This window comes from Trichomycterus rosablanca, chromosome 21 (assembly GCF_030014385.1).
Source record: "Trichomycterus rosablanca isolate fTriRos1 chromosome 21, fTriRos1.hap1, whole genome shotgun sequence".
NCBI classification, from domain to species: domain Eukaryota; kingdom Metazoa; phylum Chordata; class Actinopteri; order Siluriformes; family Trichomycteridae; genus Trichomycterus; species Trichomycterus rosablanca.
In genome coordinates, this window is record NC_086008.1 from 8,529,118 (window position 1) to 8,551,343 (window position 22,226).

The following is a 22,226-nucleotide window of genomic DNA, read 5'->3' on the forward strand; positions in this document are numbered from 1 at the left end:
AGTTCATACAATCACATACAATAATATAATAACAAAATAAAATTTTCACTGCACTTACAAACAATAAAGTAAACAAAAGTATTACTGGAGAACAAATGTTTTAAACTTTAAATTCTTTTTATTTAATTTTTTTCCATTTACTGCCGTAAATTATCCCCACACAGCTCCTCTCAATTCAACTCAAAATAAGTTTTATTGGCATGACAAAATAGGATATTCGTATTGCCAAAGCAAGTTAGAGAGAAATAATAAAAATAACAATAAGAAAGAACAAATATATACAAAACAGTTACATGTGCAAAAAATATAAAATAGAATAAAATATTAATAAAAACAGTGCAAAATAACAATAAAAATGATAATATTTACAGTAATGAGGTAGGTAGTCTCTCTCTCTCTCTCTCTCTCTCTCTCTCTCTCTCTCTCTCTCTCTCTGCTAACATGTGTTCGGTCTCTCGGTGCCCTTAGTCACGTGACGGTTCCACAACAAAACACAGCACAGCAGGAGGAGAGATGTGAGCATGTAAGATGTGAGAGGAGAGGAGACTGTACAAACATGGATTCAGATAAAACGAGAGAAATTTACTGAATGTAGCGGAGAAAAAGTAAAACTGATATATCGATATTTGGATCGATCCGCCCACCTCTGATAATAAGGTTAGAATAGCTGTGTGAATGTGTCAATACCTAGCCTAGCCAACTAGTTCACAGCTGAGATACTGACTAAAACCCAATTAACTAATACATCACAACTATTATTATTATGAAAGATAAAGCCTTGTACACAAACTATACGAAAGACATTACAGCTGTGGGTTAATACCCAAGGACAACAGTACTTGTTAGCTCAGTCGCTAGTGTTAGCTGCTAAGCTAATTGCAGTGACTTCTGTTTTTGTAAGCACTCTGTACATTCTGTAAAACTGTATTTATAACTGTTTCATATTGTTATTGTAATTAATACATTTTTGTAAGTAGTTGCTCTCAGTAGAGTTGTAGATAAATTCAGATGTTCAAAGCGGTCAGATTTCTTGTTTCTGGTGCTTTTCTCACGTTACCGTCACAGCGTATCACCACCAAGCGGCTAATTCACGGGTGAATAAATATGTGCATTTTAAATAAAGACCGAATATATTTGTCCTGGTTCTTTTAGATCCTACTCTGTTAACACTTATAAGCACAAAGTCAAAAGCAAGGAGTACTTATTCATCAAAACACAAAAATACGGAATTAGAGCTTCACTGCGCATGCTCCGATTTACGAACCTGACCTACGTTTTTAGCGTAAGGTGCGCAAAGTGCGTTTGTACTTTACATACGTATAATTTACACTATTATTTTAAGTATTCAGCAATTTACACTTTTCTGTCAGAAATAAACGAATGAAAACAATATTAGTTAGATCCAAGAACACCACTCTGGATATTGTGCCAGTCATTTGCAGGACCTCATTTACTTACTCGGTTACTTACACCTAGTTATAATCCACCTACTGGCATAGTTTTAAATGGTAGGAGGAACCCATTAAGAAAATCATGTGAAACTCCTCACAGTAAATCAAGGTCCCTAGATGCCTGGAACTGTGTGGCACCTGCAATACAGTATTTGCTGTGACCTTGCACCACCCACTCAGTGATTAATCTCTGATATACAAACAAGATAAAACAAGAAGTTAAAATTCCAAACCGTTTTATTTGTAATAGTACAAAAAACAAGGATTCACACTTTTAGATGAAAAGTAAACACATTAATGGAAAAAGCCTCTCTTTCAACATTAGAAAGCTGTTTGTATTTCATTGCTGTATATGTGACATGATTACAGTCATTTTCCTAATCAGCTGCTGTTTCATAAAACAGAACAAACATTAAGCGTGAGGCACCACTGTTTTACACACTATATATTTTGCATGGCTTTATTAAACACAGGGATTGAACAAACAGAAACGAGAGTATATATTATTGTAATGATTTAAAAAATCCAAAAAGAAATGCTGTATTGCATATACATTTGGTACAACAGCACCAATCTTGTTTTTTTTTTTTAAACTAAGAATAAGGAAATGCAAACATATTGCTTAGAATATTTATAGGCCGAAAGCGACATTCATACTGGGATTTGGGGAAAAATGCATGATTTGACAAGAGTTTATGATTCATTACTTATACACTTTGTTAAAGAGTGAAGTTTTAATAGGACCGAGAACCAGTGCAGAAAACACAGCGCATGAGGATCAAAAATAGGACATAAATGTAACATTTAAACAAGTCCAGATATTACAAAATTCAAACTACTGTTAACTCATTAAGGTTTCAGTTTTATCATTTCACTCATTAAATATATTTCTGACTATTCTAACAGTAGATATTTAAACCCCCTGAGCAAACCAGCAAAACCATTTTCAACCAATCAAAAAAAACAATAAAAAACAAACATAAAGCAGGATTACTTTGGCATAAGAAATTCAATCTTATAGTCCTGATAAAGGTAGGTCAAAGCTACCAAAATTAAACTAAATTCATATCATACTGGGACAAATCTGATGCATTAAATTTGAAAAACATACTGAATGCATTTCTCATACCATTTTTAGTGTTTGCAATAATATACAGGGCACTGTATAAAAACTGTGATATGCTTACACAACTGCCTGCAAAACGTAATACCAGATACATGTGGTACAGACGCGAAACATGCCAAGAAATAAAATGTACAAATAATTTATAGTTATTTAAAGCAATTTGAATCAATGTATTAAAGTTGTTCATATTTCAATAAATACAAGTGTAAATAAAATATTCCTCCTCACATCCAGAATCACGAGACTCAAAGCAAGTGTACACAAGGATGAAAACGTAATTTGCTCTGGTGGATCAAAACTCTATAAGTGGTGAAGCTATAGTTCAAGTTAAATGTTCACATATGTTCACATATTTTATGACAAATTTGTTGTTGGTATTCTTGGATTATATTATATTGGCTAGTGGAGCAGTTAAAGGACTGAACTTGTTTTGAAGGGTTAAGAGTCACGGGTCAGTAAATTTACCAAAAGCTACAATTAAGAATAAAAGTAAAATGTTTTACTAAACTGGGAAAATACGTTTCTTAAAACAGTTCTAACATAACAAGACTATTATAATAAAAAGATTATTTGTGATGAACTTCGTGCTGTGTACTAGAATTTCCCCATGGGGATCAATAAAGGAATCTTATCTTTTTACCCGGACCCATCAAGTACAATGTTGATATCTGGCGACATCTTGTGGTCAAACGGTAGAATTGTATGTTCTCCATTTAAGGATTTAAGGAGATCAAGGTTTGTTACTTTTGGGGTATTATGCACAAACCCAGTATGAATCGGTGAAATGGCAATTCAAGCAACTGTATAATATGTTGACAAACGTTTGAGACACATCTCTCTCAAAGTCATCTCTGTATGTAGCCTAATCTTGTCTAATTTTTTTTAATTATATTTTATTTCTTCTTTGCATTGCGTTGCCCCATTTGACTATAGGCCTATCCGATTACCCTTTGCACTCTGGCAACCCTGACCGCCTGCAAGATGCAGCAGATTCTTACTGTGCCCTAACATTTATGTAGGATCGCAATTCCTATACTTAAATATTATATACTGAATTTTTTCATGACCCCTTTATAGTAGTTCTCATGATTCTAGTTACAGTTTTGATTTGTTTGTTGACTGATCAACTTTACAGTGTTTTATTAAAAAGCTGGTCCGAACACGTCTGTCGTATATTTTTTTGCAACAATATTTATTTGTTTCATGATAAATAACAGCATTTCTGAGAAATGAGTCCCAATATATTTTTGAATTGGATGAAAGACTTTTAAAATAAAGCAAAACAGGCCCAGAAAGTCCCAAAGTGGTCATAAAAGGGAAACGATTACATTGTTGGTTGTATATAATTTTCCTATTAATGACATAACTGTGTACGTGTTATCAGTGAAAAGACAGCCAAGGACATACAGCGTACAAAGTTCTTCCTCTATTCGATACAGACACATTCACATAATTGATTCAGTTTTCCCTGTTTTTTTCCTAATTAATGGTTTAGAAAAAAGGTAAAAATAAAGCTGTCGTTGTGTAGGTTTTATTGCTTTATAAAAAAAAAAAAATGATATGCATTTATAAAAGCGTTGGTTTAATATAAACAGAAAATAAATAACAGGAAAACAGACTTTTATATTTTAAAGAATACATTACATGTAGATAGTGGGATTTAAGTATATTATTAAAGCTTAAATATGATGCAATTTATACCTACAGGAAATTAAGCTCACTCCTCTTACAGTGGAAGACATGCTGGTTTTACATACTGTTCTCTAAATCTGAACTCAACTGCACTATTGTGATCAGGTAATGAGCTTCTTCTAAAGGTAGGTCTTCATCCTTAACATTGTATATCTTACTTAGACCAAGAAGCGGCAATAAATGAACCCATTTTGGAACGTAGGAAGAAACCAGAGTACTCAGGGGTGAGAAAGAGGATGCGGGGAAAATATGTCCAACTTCAAAAAGGCAGCAGGCAGGGGCAAAAGTACAAAAAAATTAATTGTAAGTATGTATGTTTCCTTCCATTGATACTTTTTTAATTCTACTTTTTTGCATTTTATTTATTTATTTATTAGGATTTTATCGTTATGTTTTTTCATGACAGATCTTGAGTAACGAGTAACTAATCAGTTCGCAAGTTTAATGTCAAGCGCATTCATGGACAATTTTGTATCTCCAATTCACCTCACTTGCATGTTTTTGGACTGTGGGAGGAAACCGGAGCTCCCGGAGAAAAGCCATGCAGACACGGGGAGAACATGCAAACTCCACAAAGAAAGGACGACTCCACCTGGGGATCGAACCCAGGACCTTCTTGCTGTGAGGCGACGGTGCTACCCACTGAGCTGCCTCACTTTTTTTGTAGTATTAGAAAGCTTCCAACAAAGCAGCCATCAAGTGACAAATTGAATTTGGTTCAAGTGTCGGTGTATGACAGAACAGTAAATCAAGCTTTAAAGTCTGGTTTATACATTACATTTGATTCCAAATTTGTGTGAGATATGGGGCATCAAAATTGTGATATTTCAGCTGGCAAAGTTGTAACATGTAATCCTTGTTTGGTAACAATTAAATATCTTTATATAAATGAAAGAAATAAAACAAAATTGCAAGGTAATGTGTCCTTTTGTTGGAAACATTAACTTTGATGAATGATGAAGACCTTTATTTAAACAGTGAAGTTTTAAAATGTTTTTGTGGTGTAAACATTTGTTCTGTATGCCCGAGGTTATTTCACATCAAGGAGAAACTATAGAAAATAAAATATGTACTTAATTAAAAACAGCTCATATTAAAAAGTAAAAAATAAACAAGGAATCTAGCATTTATCCATTTTCTCATTAAGTTACTGTTTACATGTGTACAATTGTTCTGTGATTTATAAATAGATATGTTTCTCTGTATAATATTCAGAAAATGAAATTTCCCATTTTGTTATTATAATTACATTCATCGTCCCTGTAACATAACAGCTTGTATACACAGTTACACACACACACACACTTTCGCACACATAAACACTTCCCTTATTAGTGACCCAGTGTGTCCTGTTTGCAGCACCTCCAGTAGCTCTGGAGTTCTAGCGTGTTCTACGTACGGTTGAGTGTCTGGAAAATTCTGGAGATTTGAAGCATGACCGGGCCGGTCTCGGGGTCATTCATCCACTGCGTGCTGTTTAGAGGGTTCTCGAGCATGTCCTCAAACGCTGCAGGCCAGAGATGCAAAATCAAACCAGTGTTAAATCACAGACACAAACAACCACAGGTCAGTAAAAGTCTTGTTAGGCACTTTTTACAAGAAGTGGAATCTGTGAGATAAAAGGATGCCTTTAATTCACTGAGACAGTGCTGCTTTTTACTATAGTGACACTGCAAAATATCAGCAGGTCCTGTCAGGTGTAAAAGCATTAAACTAAAAAGCAGAGCCAAAAAAATACAAAGTAGTTTAAAGGCACAGTGTGGACACAGGGCAACAATAAAATGTGACATTCATAAAAAATAGGCAAACACCCTTTGGCAAAATAAATACTAAACAACTGTACTTGTCCTTTAAAAAATGTGTTAGTCACAGTCACAAAAACACTGATTAAATGATCTTAAAAGTAACAATAAAGATGCATAAACCTGCAAAGACCAGGATGCTTACTGTCTACAAATAAAGAAATCTATCCCAGCGATAAGCATCCTGCATTGATTACATCAAGATAACAAAGAACAAGGGCGCTCGAGTGGCGCAGCATGAAAACACACTAGCCCACCAGTGCTGACATTTCGAATTGCAAGTTTGAACCTTAGCTCGGCTACCGACTGGCCAGGCGTTCGGAACATTTCAAGTAGAGAAAGGGCCAAAGGGATTCCTCATAACTGCTGCAATTATGCAACTGCTGGCTGATTAATAGGGCCTGCACAGAGATGGGGTGTGACTCCTCATGCATGATACAGATCCCTGTATAAACCCACTTGTGCAAGTGAAAAGAATCAGTCGGCTACTGCGCACTTGTTGAATGGGGTTATGTTGTGTGCTAGTTATGACCCTCTTTGGTCGAAGTGGGCATCTGCAGCCGAAGAGGCGAAATACAATCAATTAATTGAATATGACTACATTGGGAGAAAATTGCACTGAAATGCATAAATAGAATATATATATATATACAGTGCCTTGCAAAAGTATTCGGCCCCCTTGAACTTTTCAACCTTTTGCCACATTTCAGGCTTCAAACATAACGATATGAAATTGTAATTTTTTGTGAAGAATCAACAACAAGTGGGACACAATCGTGAAGTGGAACGAAATTTATTGGATATTTTAAACTTTTTTTAGAAATAAAAAACTAAAAAGTGGGGCGAACTCTTTCAGTGCAGCAAACTCACTCCAGAAGTTCAGTGAGGATCTCTGAATGATCCAATGTTGACCTAAATGACTGATGGTGATAAATAGAATCCACCTGTGTGTAATCAAGTCTCCGTATAAATGCACCTGCTCTGTGATAGTCTCAGAGTTCTGTTTAAAGCGCAGAGAGCATCATGAAGACCAAGGAACACACCAGGCAGGTCCGAGATACTGTTGTGGAGAAGTTTAAAGCCGGATTTGGATACAAAAAGATTTCCCAAGCTTTAAACATCTCAAGAAGCACTGTGCAAGCGATCATATTGAAATGGAAGGAGTATCAGACCACTGCAAATCTACCAAGACCCGGCCGTCCCTCTAAACTTTCAGCTCAAACAAGGAGAAGACTGATCAGAGATGCAGCCAAGAGGCCCATGATCACTCTGAAATAACTGCAGAGATCTACAGCTGAGGTGGGAGACTCTGTCCATAGGACACAATCAGTCGTACACTGCACAAATCTGGCCTTTATGGAAGAGTGGCAAGAAGAAAGCCATTTCTCAAAGATATCCATAAAAAGTCACCTGGGAGACACACCAAACATGTGGAAGAAGGTGCTCTGGTCAGATGAAACCAAAATCGAACTTTTTGGCCACAATGCAAAACGTTATGTTTGGCGTAAAAGCAACACAGCTCATCACCCTGAACACACCATCCCCACTGTCAAACATGGTGGTGGCAGCATCATGGTTTGGGCCTGCTTTTCTTCAGCAGGGACAGGGAAGATGGTTAAAATTGATGGGAAGATGGATGGAGCCAAATACAGGACCATTCTGGAAGAAAACCTGTTGCAGTCTGCAAAAGACCTGAGACTGGGACGGAGATTTATCTTCCAACAAGACAATGAACCAAAACATAAAGCAAAATCTACAATGGAATGGTTCACAAATAAACGTATCCAGGTGTTAGAATGGCCAAGTCAAAGTCCAGACCTGAATCCCATCGAGAATCTGTGGAAAGAGCTGAAAACTGCTGTTCACAAACGCTCTCCATCCAACCTCACTGAGCTCGAGCTGTTTTGCAAGGAAGAATGGGCAAAAATTTCTGTCTCTCGATGTGCAAAACTGATAGAGACATACCCCAAGCGACTTGCAGCTGTAATCGCAGCAAAAGGTGGCGCTACAAAGTATTAACGCAAGGGGGCCGAATAATATTGCACGCCCCACTTTTCAGTTTTTTATTTCTAAAAAAAGTTTAAAATATCCAATAAATTTCGTTCCACTTCACGATTGTGTCGCACTTGTTGATGATTCTTCACAAAAAATTTACATTTCATATCATTATGTTTGAAGCCTGAAATGTGGCAAAAGGTTGAAAAGTTCAAGGGGGCCGAATACTTTTGCAAGGCACTGTATATACAGGGGTTGGACAATGAAACTGAAACACCTGTCATTTTAGTGTGGGAGGTTTCATGGCTAAATTGGACCAGTCTGGTGGCCAATCTTCATTAATTGCACATTGCACCAGTAAGAGCAGAGTGTGAAGGTTCAATTAGCAGGGTAAGAGCACAGTTTTGCTTAAAATATTGCAATGCACACAACATTATGGGTGACATACCAGAGTTCAAAAGAGGACAAATTGTTGGTGCACGTCTTGCTGGCGCATCTGGTCACTCGTGCCAATGCCAAACGTCGGTTTCAATGGTGCAAGGAGCGCAAATCTTGGGCTGTGGACAATGTGAAACATGTATTGTTCTCTGATGAGTCCACCTTTACTGTTTTCCCCACATCCGGGAGAGTTACGGTGTGGAGAAGCCCCAAAGAAGCGTACCACCCAGACTGTTGCATGCCCAGAGTGAAGCATGGGGGTGGATCAGTGATGGTTTGGGCTGCCATATCATGGCATTCCCTTGGCCCAATACTTGTGCTAGATGGGCGCGTCACTGCCAAGGACTACCGAACCATTCTGGAGGACCATGTGCATCCAATGGTTCAAACATTGTATCCTGAAGGCGGTGCCGTGTATCAGGATGACAATGCACCAATACACACAGCAAGACTGGTGAAAGATTGGTTTGATGAACATGAAAGTGAAGTTGAACATCTCTCATGGCCTGCACAGTCACCAGATCTAAATATTATTGAGCCACTTTGGGGTGTTTTGGAGAAGCGAGTCAGGAAACGTTTTCCTCCACCAGCATCACGTAGTGACCTGGCCACTATCCTGCAAGAAGAATGTCTTAAAATCCCTCTGACCACTGTGCAGGACTTGTATATGTCATTTCCAAGACGAATTGACGCTGTATTGGCCGCAAAAGGAGGCCCTACACCATACTTATAAATTATTGTGGTCTAAAACCAGGTGTTTCAGTTTAATTGTCCACAGTATATATATATATATATATATATATATATATATATATACAGTGTATCACAAAAGTGAGTACACCCCTCACATTTCTGCAAATATTTCATTATATCTTTTCATGGGACAACACTATAGACATGAAACTTGGATATAACTTAGAGTAGTCAGTGTACAGCTTGTACAGCAGTGTAGATTTACTGTCTTCTGAAAATAACTCAACACACAGCCATTAATGTCTAAATAGCTGGCAACATAAGTGAGTACACCCCACAGTGAACATGTCCAAATTGTGTCCAAATTGTGCCCAAATGTGTCGTTGTCCCTCCCTGGTGTCATGTGTCAAGGTCCCAGGTGTAAATGGGGAGCAGGGCTGTTAAATTTGGTGTTTTGGGTACAATTCTCTCATACTGGCCACTGGATATTCAACATGGCACCTCATGGCAAAGAACTCTCTGAGGATGTGAGAAATAGAATTGTTGCTCTCCACAAAGATGGCCTGGGCTATAAGAAGATTGCTAACACCCTGAAACTGAGCTACAGCATGGTGGCCAAGGTCATACAGCGGTTTTCCAGGACAGGTTCCACTCGGAACAGGCTTCGCCAGGGTCGACCAAAGAAGTTGAGTCCACGTGTTCGGCGTCATATCCAGAGGTTGGCTTTAAAAAATAGACACATGAGTGCTGCCAGCATTGCTGCAGAGGTTGAAGACGTGGGAGGTCAGCCTGTCAGTGCTCAGACCATACGCTGCACACTGCATCAACTCGGTCTGCATGGTCGTCATCCCAGAAGGAAGCTGACGCACAAGAAAGCCAGCAAACAGTTTGCTGAAAACAAGCAGTCCAAGAACATGGATTACTGGAATGCCCTGTGGTCTGACGAGACCAAGATAAACTTGTTTGGCTCAGATGGTGTCCAGCATGTGTGGCGGAGCCCTGGTGAGAAGTACCAAGACAACTGTATCTTGCCTACAGTCAAGCATGGTGGTGGTAGCATCATGGTCTTGGGCTGCATGAGTGTTGCTGGCACTGGGGAGCTGCAGTTCACTGAGGGAAACATGAATTCCAACATGTACTGTGACATTCTGAAACAGAGCATGATCCCCTCCCTTCGAAAACTGGGCCTCATGGCAGTTTTCCAACAGGATAACGACCCCAAACACAACCTCCAAGATGACAACTGCCTTGCTGAGGAAGCTGAAGGTAAAGGTGATGGACTAAACCCAATTGAGCACCTGTGGCGCATCCTCAAGTGGAAGGTGGAGGAGTTCAAGGTGTCTAACATCCACCAGCTCCGTGATGTCATCATGGAGGAGTGGAAGAGGATTCCAGTAGCAACCTGTGCAGCTCTGGTGAATTCCATGCCCAGGAGGGTTAAGGCAGTGCTGGATAATAATGGTGGTCACACAAAATATTGACACTTTGGGCACAATTTGGACATGTTCACTGTGGGGTGTACTCACTTATGTTGCCAGCTATTTAGACATTAATGGCTGTGTGTTGAGTTATTTTCAGAAGACAGTAAATCTATACTGCTATACAAGCTGTACACTGACTACTCTAAGTTATATCCAAGTTTCACGTCTATAGTGTTGTCCCATGAAAAGATATAATGAAATATTTGCAGAAATGTGAGGGGTGTACTCACTTTTGTGATACACTGTATATATATATACATACATTAGGGCTGTTGATCGATAAAAAAAAATTAACTAATTAATCGCACAATTTGCTGTAATTAATCGCGATTAATCGCATTTTTCCTTAATACTGAAGCTTTTATTAATGTACATGTAATTGTTAAATAAACTCAATGGAATAATATCTATATTCAGATACTTTTGTTTAATTGTATCTTTTTAATTTTAAACATATATTCTCCTGTAGCCGGAGGGGTTGACAGATATTTGTGTGCAATGGGTGCCAGCCTTGCTTTTGCTTTTTCTCTTGTTGACCACCACTGTAGTGGACCCCCCTCCATTTCCATTTTGGGCTCTGCTCTATAGTGGTTCAGACATTGTTCTATAGACTCTTCCACTTTATCAGTATCTGTATCAGAAGAACCCAGCAAGAAGACAGACCTTCTCTTCTTTCAAGGCCGTTATACAGGCTTGAACATCACTAAATAGACTGGATCATCGTTTGAGGGCTACATATAAACAAGTGGCATAAAGCTGGCAACACCACTAAATAGCAGACATAGAAAGCACAGGATGTTTTAAACATGTTAGTAAATTGTTACAGAGACAGACACTCACTACTTTCCTGTCTGTATGTACAAATGCCTGCATACACATATATGATCCAGGGATGAGTGAGCAAAATGATTACACAGGGGAATGTGGAAGACTTTCGAATCCCATAAGTAGACAGATAGCAGGAACAGACACACACATAAATACATGTAAAGAAAGATTAAACACACACACACACACACACACACAGAGAGAGAGAGAGAGAGAGAGAGAGAGAACAGGTCGCGCGCGCACGCTACATTTACAGAGAGCGTGCGCATTCATACACGCGCAGAGCAAAGAGGCGCGCACACACACACACACACACACACACACACACACAGACACACACAGACACACACACACACACACACACACACACACACACACACACACACACACACACACACACACACATACACACACACACACACACACACACACACACACAGGGCGGAAGAGCGAGGGAAGAGCAGAAGGGAAAATAATTCATGTACCAACTTTTTAAAGTAAAACTTCCCGTCTAAAACACAATTTTAATCTATCGTTATATGGTCCGAAGTAAACACCCAGCTGCGTTAATTGCGTTAAATTTTTTTTAACGCGTTAAATACTCCAAATGAATCGCAATAATTAACGTAATAATTAATATATATACAATGACAACACAGACCAATGCTAAAGAGGGTGAACCTCCAAACCTTCCCCACCTTGTACACGAACAAAAACAAACACCACACAAAAACTACTGCCTAATTGCTGCAAGTTTGACTTCTAAAAGCTGTTACATATTGAGAAAGACCTACCGAGGAGTGTTTTTGGGTTGGTGAGGCCTAGCTGTACCACAGGATTCTCCAGTATAGCCTGGAAGAGGGGACTGTTGGTATCGATGCCTTTATCCAAATCCTCAGGTGAGGGTTTTCTGTCACCCAGAAGCCATTCACACTAATAGTGAAAAGATTAGACAAAAAGATACACGATTTAAGAAGATTGTATATATGAGTATTCAAGTATTATTCTACTCTGTAAGTATCAACAGAAGTTTTATTATTACAAGGTTGTACACAAACATTATATTTATACATCTTTATTCGAAGGGTGACTTACAGCAGCGTCCTGTTGATTATTATTGACCCGGAGTGCATCGATCACTTCCTTCTCATCAAAGCCCATCTCCATCAATGCAATCACTGCCTGTACAGAAACACAGAGCTGGCATGTTCAGTAATAAACCTTTATAGCCAACAAATTATTTCAGACTCCTCTTGAATAGTTGACTTTGTTCTTTTAGATACTGGTCATGACTTTACCAGTTCCCTTAATATCTATTTCCTAATGATATTTAAAACAGTCTGACATCAATTAGCCTAATTTTTAGATTCTTAATCAGCTGTGTAGAAGAGCAAATGGTTGTTAAGTGTTAGCACAAAGTTTAAAGAACATCTGACATCTTCTAACAATTTCTACCGACAATTCATGACCTGCCTAAAAAGTAAATGGCTAATGAGTAAAGTACAGCCTCATAAATGCTGAGACTTTACAGCTGGACTGGTGTCCAAACTTTTGTCACAGCTACTATTTCATTTTTCTTGTCAATAAGCTTTTTTTTTTACATCCGTGTACACGACACTGTAAACATGGTAACCATGACAACAAATACCCAGTATTTAAACCTGCTACTAACCCGTGAGTCCGGCCTGAACTCCCGTTTCCTACGAATCCTCTTGAAGATCTCTGTCAGCTCATCTTGCTTAGCATCATCCAAGCTGGACTGAGAGGCGGCGCTCGGCTGAGAGGCTACGCCAGAGGGTGGCGGAACTGATGGTGCGGATGCGGCTATTGCAGAGCTGGTTGCTCCCTGAGCTTCCTGACCTGGCGGGGGCATATCGACTGTCGGGTCATCTACATGTTCGATCAGCCATTCCATAGCCTGTGTCACAGACATGCTGTGAGGGGAATGATGCTGATTAGTGCATTTGAATCAGTAATGGTTATGATCCTGCTAACACTGAAGAGAAGCATTGTTCTAAATTAATGTTTACCATCCCTGCAGTATTTTATTCAGTCTGATTTAGTGCCTTGTTCAACGTTACAACAGAGTCTGTCCTTGTGTTAAGATATGTATGTTAAATAAAATAATGATAATTAGATAGAGTATAACAGTATATATTTAATTTATGTGGGTCACTGCTTGTGGGACAGGTTTATAAGCAATCTGCTGGTCAGTATACTTACTGATTTAAACGTAGAGCTTTGACTGCACGGCTCTCTGGGAAACCCATCTCAGTCAACTGCTGTAATGCAGACTCGTCCACCCGCTCCTCATCGTCCTCATCAAGCATGGCTAAAATAATGCACAAACAGAGAGAGACAGATAGAAAAAAACCTTTATGACAAAAGCTGTACAAAAGTCTTTATTATTCATATGATATTAAAATGCAGATGATAAAATGGTATAACATTCTTAAACTACAACGTTGATTTAAATGATGTTCGTTTGAACCACTGAACATGTTTTATATATAAATGGCCTTACTGTGATTAAATAAAATTGCTCTTATTAAGGGAAAATAATGTCAGCCCTCTCTCCAAAAGACTAGGGATAATTATGCTCTCCTGGACTCCTAGATATCAACATTCAAAACTGCAATCAAACAAAATACAAAACAGTTCTGTTGGCACCAATCAGGAGCTCAGACCAGCTGTTTTTGTGCATGTTGATTTTGGTACTTACCATTGGCTTTTTTGAACAGGTCCACAGCATCTGGATTTAAAGCGAGGAGTTTTTGTGCTACCTCAATAAGTGACACTAGAATTTTCCTCAGTTCTGTCTGGAACTAAAAAAAAAAAAAAAAACATGTATACAAACAGGAATAAGTACAATTTTCTCCAAGCTTTTGCATGTACTATTAACTAGGCCAGCCATGATTATAACATTTTGGTTAATGGTTTTCTGACAAACACATGGATGGAATAACAACTGTCTTTTTAATTGACTATAAGGCCCAGTTTGAAAATAAGCAGTAGTGAAATAATGATATCCAGTTAATTTTCCAGATACATGGTCCATGTACAAATACTATATGGATCAAAGTCTTCAACAAACAATAATGATTTAAGTACTGTAAAAGGTTTAATCAACTGTGAGAGTAAATTTTACACTCAAAGCACCTTTACCAACCACCACCACAAATGATCAAAGCATCTACAGATCATTATGTAATGTGATGATATGCATATTACTCTTTTTAAGCAGTTGGATTCCTAAATTATGAGCATGTGATGACAGAATTATAGTCCATATCTAACACGTATTACTCTGGATAAATAGCTTACGTCTCTGATGTTGTGCTGTGTTACAGTGCGGTCAGAGTGGCGAGTAGACAGGTTTGCTGTGGCTTTAAGGATAGCTTCTTTATCAGGGGCTTTACTCTCCTGTTTTTTCTGTAGGCAAAGAGAAAAAAGTAAATGCACTCACTGTGTAATCAGCGTTTGCAACATATAACAATGAGCCAAAACATTAGGACCACCTGCCTAATATGCTGTTAAAACATGGATTGCACAAGATATCAGGTGTCTGGTACCAGGAAATTACCAGCAGGTGCCTTAGCTTCTGTATATTATTAGGTGGATCTTCCTACAGTGCATGCTAATGCCATCTCTTCCACAGCTTGTCTTCTTCTTAAACTCCCCATGCCTGGCTGTGGGCACCCCATGCTGTTTTGGAGATAACTCAACTCAGTGTTTTGGCACATAAAATCATTTACGTCTTTATGCTGATCTTATATGCAGCAACATGTTTAGTACAAAATAGGCATAGCCATGAAGCCATTAAAGGGGGTCCCAATGTTTTGGCTGAACTGTGTAAATGTATACTTTTCATAAAATTTAAAGTTATTCTAGAACCAATGCTCATGGTTACTTACCTTTTCCTCAGCAGATACATCAGTCATTTTAGAATGTGGTGGAGGCGGCCTCTTCTTTATTAATAACAGACAGTCTAAAATAAAATGAACATTTTTGAAAACTCGAACGCAACAACTGCTAATGTATCATAAGGAGTAGTGTTATAAACAAAATGAACACCTTTATCTTTGATGTTTTCATCAGCAACTGTTTTGGTTTCTGTGAGGATCCTCTCTGTAGCTGCATGAATCAGTTTGTGGTTCGTCAGGGTTTTAGGATCCTCTAAACTCCCATGGGCACACTGTCAGTAAAAAAAAAGACAATAAATTAGAAATGTGTGTATTCTCGTGACTGTAGGGCCAGTGATAGCTCAGTGGTTAAGGTACTGGACTAGTAAACAGAAGGTTGCCGGTTCAAGCCCCGCCACCACCAAGTTACCACTGTTGGGTCCCTGAGCAAGGCCCTTAACCCTCAATTGCTCATCGTGTACCGCTCATTGTGTAAGTCGCTTTGGTGTAAGTCTGCTAAATGGTGAAAATGTAAATGTGTCACAAAACATTTCTATCCCACATAGAACTGCATAACATTGCTGCTAACAACATGATGTGCCCTCCAAAATGAGTGAAAACTCTTAGTCAGTCATACTGTTTGTTAATAATCAACAGTCAAAACACAAATAATTTAAACAGAAATAAAACTTTTTCTGTTAAAACCTGAATGACTAAAGTGAATCGCCTTTAAGCTCATTAACAATATTTCAACGAGGTCTCTTGACCAATCAAAAACGTTTATTTTATAGGCAAACATTAATAAGACAAACAAACAAGCTGCTCCGGCATATAAAGGGGTTAAGAGAAAATGTTTAGAGGAGCACACAGCAAATTAAGGCTTTCAGGTGCCACAGCAGTGCACTGCTAGCACCATCCGGGTGCCTACACAGACATTATTGGCTATGTCCGGGGTGACCGAAGCCCTTTGATGGAATGGAGTCATATCCGAGGTGTTTCTTGCTTTGTACCGAACATTTCCAGGGAAACAAGACCCACCACAACTCAGACCAGGATGAAACAGTGGTAAACATAAAAAAGTAAAACAAAGCAAAATGAAATACGACAAAATACTCAGGTAATTTAAAAGTGGAAACACATACCACAGCTGATTTTTGTTTATTATAAGAACTTTCTGCATAACATGAAAAACATGATGAAATGCCAATAAAAAAAAACAGGTTAATTTTTCCACCAACCGTTAATGGCACATTAAACAAGTCTTGACTGCTCAGGTAATGTTACACTATGTGCACTTTGAATTTACAAATTCCTCACCAATGATTAATTCCACACCTTCAAACCTGAACCAAACAGAAACTGCAATCCAGTAAAGGTCATAGGTTTGCACACACTTGTAAAAGAAATGTTTGACAAGACAGAATTTACTGATTTCTGGGGTTTTTTTTTCTATAAATAAATCATAAATTTGTTGAAGTGATTATGATTGACAACAGCTGGTGACTTTTCTGTACCATATCAGGCCTGGCTTGCAATTCATCCCAAAGCTGCTCAATTGGGTTGAAGTCAAGGCACTGTCCAGACCATTGGTAGTTCATTTATGGACCTCAATTTGAACAAAGAGGCACACTCATGCTGGTACTGAAAAATGCCTTGGCAAACCGTTGCCACAAAGTTGGACGCACAGAATGTATTTTATATAATTGATTTTCCTCACACCTGTTAGCAATGGGTGTGACTGAAACCACTGAGAATTGGGAAGAGTGTCAACATACTTTGGCCATCTAGTATATCTAATAAATACACAACTCTAGGTATAAGAGCACAGCTGTAACTAAGCAGTAAAAAGCCCAGACTGAGTAAGGAGACAAGACAGCTTGCTTAATTATAAATAGCACTGTGTGTATTTGGCTGCTTGGATCTAAAAATACTTGGCATTGACACTGACAGTCCTGACGGGCCTTGCTGGGACCAGTTACTGACATTAGCTACAACTGAAACCAACCAGCACAGTAAGCTTGACTGCAATACATACGTGTTTAAGGCATTTTTCCTTCAGCTTCTCTATAGTAGTGTCCTCGGTGACTTCCTCCAGCCACTCCGTTCCCTCCATGGTACAAATGTGGAGCTTTAACACTTTCCCTGCGAATATCTTCTCCTCCTGTACAAACATCGCTGCGACCTGCTACAGTAACGCTACACACCAGCTGTTAATCAAGTAGCAACCCGGCTAACTGCTGTTAGCTAGCTAAGCTACACACTCCTTCAGCCGACCACCACCACACCAGCCGCGATGCAGCTATCATTCGATCATCCCGCGGCCAGTCGGATCTCTCCAGGCAGCGTGTCCTTTAATTAAATCCCTCAATGCAATTTAATATGTGTGTGAGTGGAGGGCGCAGTGTGAGCGCTGACCCGCTCTCCTTCCACCTGTGTGTGTGTGTGTGTGTGTGTGTCTATGATACAGCCAGCAACTCCACACGGAACAACTGACAGTCTTGACTGCGCATGCGCGGCGGCTTCCTGTTTCAAATCGGCATAAAGCGAAAATATATGTTCATTTCATTTTCAACAGCTTCATCCTGGTCAGGGTCGCGGCGGGTGGTTTCTCGAGAAAAAACTGGGAGCAAGGCAGTAATACTTTTGACAGTGCGCCTTGCTTCAGACATAGCCAGTCATGTCTGTGTGACGCCAGGCCGGATGTTATAACAATAATAATAATAATAATAATAATAATAACGAATAGAATATATTGTTAATTTTTTTATTCTATATGCCAAATTGTTTATTCATAAAATAAAGTTTTTAGGCTACAGACCAACATTACCCTTGTTTTTAGTGGAATTTAATTATCTTCTGCAATCTTTAAAACTTATCCAAAATAAAAAAAAGCATTAGATTTATAGATTAATTTGGTTGTTATTTTACGAAGGGTTGTGATGAAGGTTGATTGGCTTTTTTTTTTTTTTTGTGTGCTACCCCATATTTTGCTTAATAATAGTATGTGGTGTTTTGTATTTTGTTGTGCAATTATTACTGTACACTGATCAATATTGTTTACGGTGATGTTTTTGTTCATTGTTAATTTGAAAAAAAAAAAATAATACTTGTTATTATTATAATTATTATAACAATAATAATAAGTAAATAATAATAATATTTATTAAACCATATACTTATACACTTTTTTACTTACATCTACGAGGCAATGTACAGCCAGTCTACCCACTGCATGTTTTGGAGAGAAGTGGAAAGCAATTCCCTTGCTACAAAAACTCCTGTCAGTGAGTCAAGAAAGACAATTAAATAAAAAATATATACAGGTCCTTCTCAAAAAATTAGCATATTGTGATAAAGTTCATTATTTTCCATAATGTAATGATAAAAATTAAACTTTCATATATTTTAGATTCATTGCACACCAACTGAAATATTTCAGGTCTTTTATTGTTTTAATACTGATGATTTTGGCATACAGCTCATGAAAACCCAAAATTCCTATCTCAAAAAATTAGCATATTTCATCCGACCAATAAAAGAAAAGTGTTTTTAATACAAAAAAAGTCAACCTTCAAATAATTATGTTCAGTTATGCACTCAATACTTGGTCGGGAATCCTTTTGCAGAAATGACTGCTTCAATGCGGCGTGGCATGGAGGCAATCAGCCTGTGGCACTGCTGAGGTGTTATGGAGGCCCAGGATGCTTCGATAGCGGCCTTAAGCTCATCCAGAGTGTTGGGTCTTGTGTCTCTCAACTTTCTCTTCACAATATCCCACAGATTCTCTATGGGGTTCAGGTCAGGAGAGTTGGCAGGCCAATTGAGCACAGTAATACCATGGTCAGTAAACCATTCACCAGTGGTTTTGGCACTGTGAGCAGGTGCCAGGTCGTGCTGAAAAATGAAATCTTCATCTCCATAAAGCTTTTCAGCAGATGGAAGCATGAAGTGCTCCAAAATCTCCTGATAGCTAGCTGCATTGATAAAACACAGTGGACCAACACCAGCAGCTGACATGGCACCCCAGACCATCACTGACTGTGGGTACTTGACACTGGACTTCAGGCATTTTGGCATTTCCTTCTCCCCAGTCTTCCTCCAGACTCTGGCACCTTGATTTCCGAAAACAGTACTTTGGACCACTGAGCAACAGTCCAGTGCTGCTTCTCTGTAGCCCAGGTCAGGCGCTTCTGCCGCTGTTTCTGGTTCAAAAGTGGCTTGACCTGGGGAATGCGGCACCTGTAGCCCATTTCCTGCACACGCCTGTGCACGGTGGCTCTGGATGTTTCTACTCCAGACTCAGTCCACTGCTTGCACAGGTCCCCCAAGGTCTGGAATCGGCCCTTCTCCACAATCTTCCTCAGGGTCCGGTCACCTCTTCTCGTTGTGCAGCGTTTTCTGCCACACTTTTTCCTTCCCACAGACTTCCCACTGAGGTGCCTTGATACAGCACTCTGGGAACAGCCTATTCGTTCAGAAATTTCTTTCTGTGTCTTACCCTCTTGCTTGAGGGTGTCAATGATGGCCTTCTGGACAGCAGTCAGGTCGGCAGTCTTACCCATGATTGCAGTTTTGAGTAATGAACCAGGCTGGGAGTTTTTAAAAGCCTCAGGAATCTTTTGCAGGTGTTTAGAGTTAATTCGTTGATTCAGATGATTAGGTTAATAGCTCGTTTAGAGAACCTTTTCATGATATGCTAATTTTTTGAGATAGGAATTTTGGGTTTTCATGAGCTGTATGCCAAAATCATCAGTATTAAAACAATAAAAGACCTGAAATATTTCAGTTGGTGTGCAATGAATCTAAAATATATGAAAGTTTAATTTTTATCATTACATTATGGAAAATAATGAACTTTATCACAATATGCTAATTTTTTGAGAAGGACCTGTATATTTTTTTAAATTAAAAAGCTAAAAAATTAACATTAACAATTAATGTAAATTAAAAATAATTTACAGAAGATACTTGCACACCATATTGTGTCTATTTTGCCCAATGTACCTTAAATTTAACCCAATAACTGTTCTGAATTATAAAAAAGAAAATATAAAAAAGACCATTTGAGCCCAGATGTAGAATCAGTAATGTTTTAACTGTGTTTCTGTTCACATTTAAATTGAAAGATACTGTTTTAATCAAGCTGCTGGTTAAGAGATGAGTGAGTGTGACTAGGACGCCCTCTAATGGAAACTTAGTGCAAGTGTAACATGACAAATGCCACTGTGGTGTCTGTGCTGGTTTTGTTGCATTATTTGTGGAACAGGGCACAAATCCATTGCATTTATATTATTATTGGAAGCATCAGAGGCGATTTCTGTCAGTAATCTAATACTTACATCCTTTAGATTGTTAACATAAATGTTAATGCTTAACATTAAAAATAAAACGTAAAATGTGGCCTGTGCAAAAGTTTAATATTTTATGCTCTATTTAACCTATTATGTTCAGACAAATCTGAAAATAAATGTATATTTGCAAAAATAACAAACCAAGCATAACACAAATGACTGTATATAAGGTCAGGTCAGAGTAGTCCGTATTGCTGTGTTAAATTTAGCTGACCTTTATCATAGAGTTTTGTATTAATTACATCTGACTTGAAAAAAAGGTTACTGTGACAGTCTTCTGTTTTGTGTGGATAACAAGTAAAAGTTTTAGTGAGTCAGCAGAAATGTACATTTATTTTAAACTTATATGGACACACGGAGAACATGCAAAACCACTTTGATGACAGTGAACTGAAGCAAAGATCAAACACACATTACCTGCTATGTCACTGTGCCACTGGCTTCTATTATACAACTTTTATTTTTTTAACCACAGAAATTAAACTTAAACACCAACACACTATGCAAAAAATCTACAAACAAGCAAATATGTTCTTTAAAGACATGTATTTATGTAATATATACAGTGAGCATTGTAAATTGAAAAATGAACTAATACTTAGTAGTTGTCCTGAACATGTCCTCAGTGTGCTGGTCAGATTATGAATATCAGCTGTTAGTAGGACTGTGTGTTCTGATCTGTCACCAGCACTGGTATGTCTCAGATTTATTTTTTTTGCCCTGTGTGTAGATGGAGATGTGATATGCCCATTAATACTCACTCGTTACCCTTCACTGCTGTCCTAAGCAGCTCTGTGATCAAGAAAAAAAAGAGATGTTATTTTAGATACATGTAAAACTAATTGTTTCTCTCCACCCTATATAAAAATAATACTCCTTCCTAGCAACTGTATGAAGTATAGTAGGCTACTATTCATATGTTCCTGGATGCATGTCAGTTCTTCATGTGGACTTTTTAATCTTGTCTCTCCTAGTGTTTCTGGGACAGTCGATACTGCCTTTCAGAAAGCAAATTACGTTAAATTGGTTCAGGACAAAATTGTGGTCTGCCTAGGAGCCTGAGTAAAATGACTTTGAGGTTGTTCCTGCTGAGCAAGTCCCTCCAGATACACAAGGACCCCATGGAGGTTGTATTAAGCTGGTTATTTATCTAGGTTTAGGTAATACAACCTTAACAGCAATTTTGTAGCCTACCTACTGTTGCTGCTTGGTTTGGGAAAATGCATTACTGCATTGTAGAAGAAATGAAGCTGTTAGCTAACTTGGAGACACAAAGGAACCATGAATTTGATCCTTAGGTGTTATTCCTCAGAATAGTTATTTTAAGCACTGCATGACACATTTTCATCATTTACGCCAAGAAAACGTGTTTCATGAAAATACTGAAAGCTGAGAGTCTTTGATGGTAATGTACTCATGCATATGCCCACACTTGGAAGAACAAACAAAAAAAACAAAAAACTAAAG

The 22,226-nt window shown here is 38.4% G+C and overlaps 1 protein-coding gene and 1 long non-coding RNA gene across 4 annotated transcripts; one reads left to right on the forward strand and one right to left on the reverse strand.

The window, feature by feature from the left end:
- The first annotated feature begins 503 nt into the window (after nucleotides 1-503).
- On the forward strand, nucleotides 504-5,312 carry LOC134335470 (uncharacterized). 3 transcript variants are annotated; one of them, XR_010015603.1, is made up of 4 exons: nucleotides 504-657; nucleotides 4,285-4,394; nucleotides 4,472-4,572; nucleotides 4,676-5,312. It is a non-coding gene; the product is annotated as an uncharacterized LOC134335470 (long non-coding RNA). The 3 variants fall into 3 exon arrangements; XR_010015604.1 differs by having other exon boundaries at nucleotides 4,285-4,572; XR_010015605.1 differs by lacking the exon at nucleotides 4,285-4,394 and having other exon boundaries at nucleotides 4,432-4,572.
- ubac1 (UBA domain containing 1) lies at nucleotides 5,240-17,837 on the reverse strand. The gene is made up of 10 exons (XM_063018008.1): nucleotides 17,444-17,837; nucleotides 15,581-15,701; nucleotides 15,421-15,494; nucleotides 14,831-14,938; nucleotides 14,229-14,331; nucleotides 13,730-13,838; nucleotides 13,179-13,440; nucleotides 12,602-12,688; nucleotides 12,301-12,439; nucleotides 5,240-5,776 (listed from the first exon to the last, which is right to left on the reverse strand). Exons 1-10 carry the CDS (start codon nucleotides 17,579-17,581, stop codon nucleotides 5,661-5,663), a joined length of 1,257 nt encoding a protein of 418 aa, XP_062874078.1. The 5' UTR covers nucleotides 17,582-17,837; the 3' UTR covers nucleotides 5,240-5,660.
- Nucleotides 17,838-22,226: the final 4,389 nt, after the last annotated feature.

Coding starts and splice junctions, on each gene's coding strand:
- ubac1 (XM_063018008.1), bottom strand. CDS start 17,581: ATGTTTGTACAGGAGGAGAAGATATTCGCAGGGAAAGTGTTAAAGCTC. Junction 15,702..17,443: donor AGGAAAAATGCCTTAAACAC/GTATGTATTGCA, acceptor TTTTACTGACAG/TGTGCCCATGGGAGTTTAGA. Junction 15,495..15,580: donor TGAAAACATCAAAGATAAAG/GTGTTCATTTTG, acceptor ATTTTATTTTAG/ACTGTCTGTTATTAATAAAG.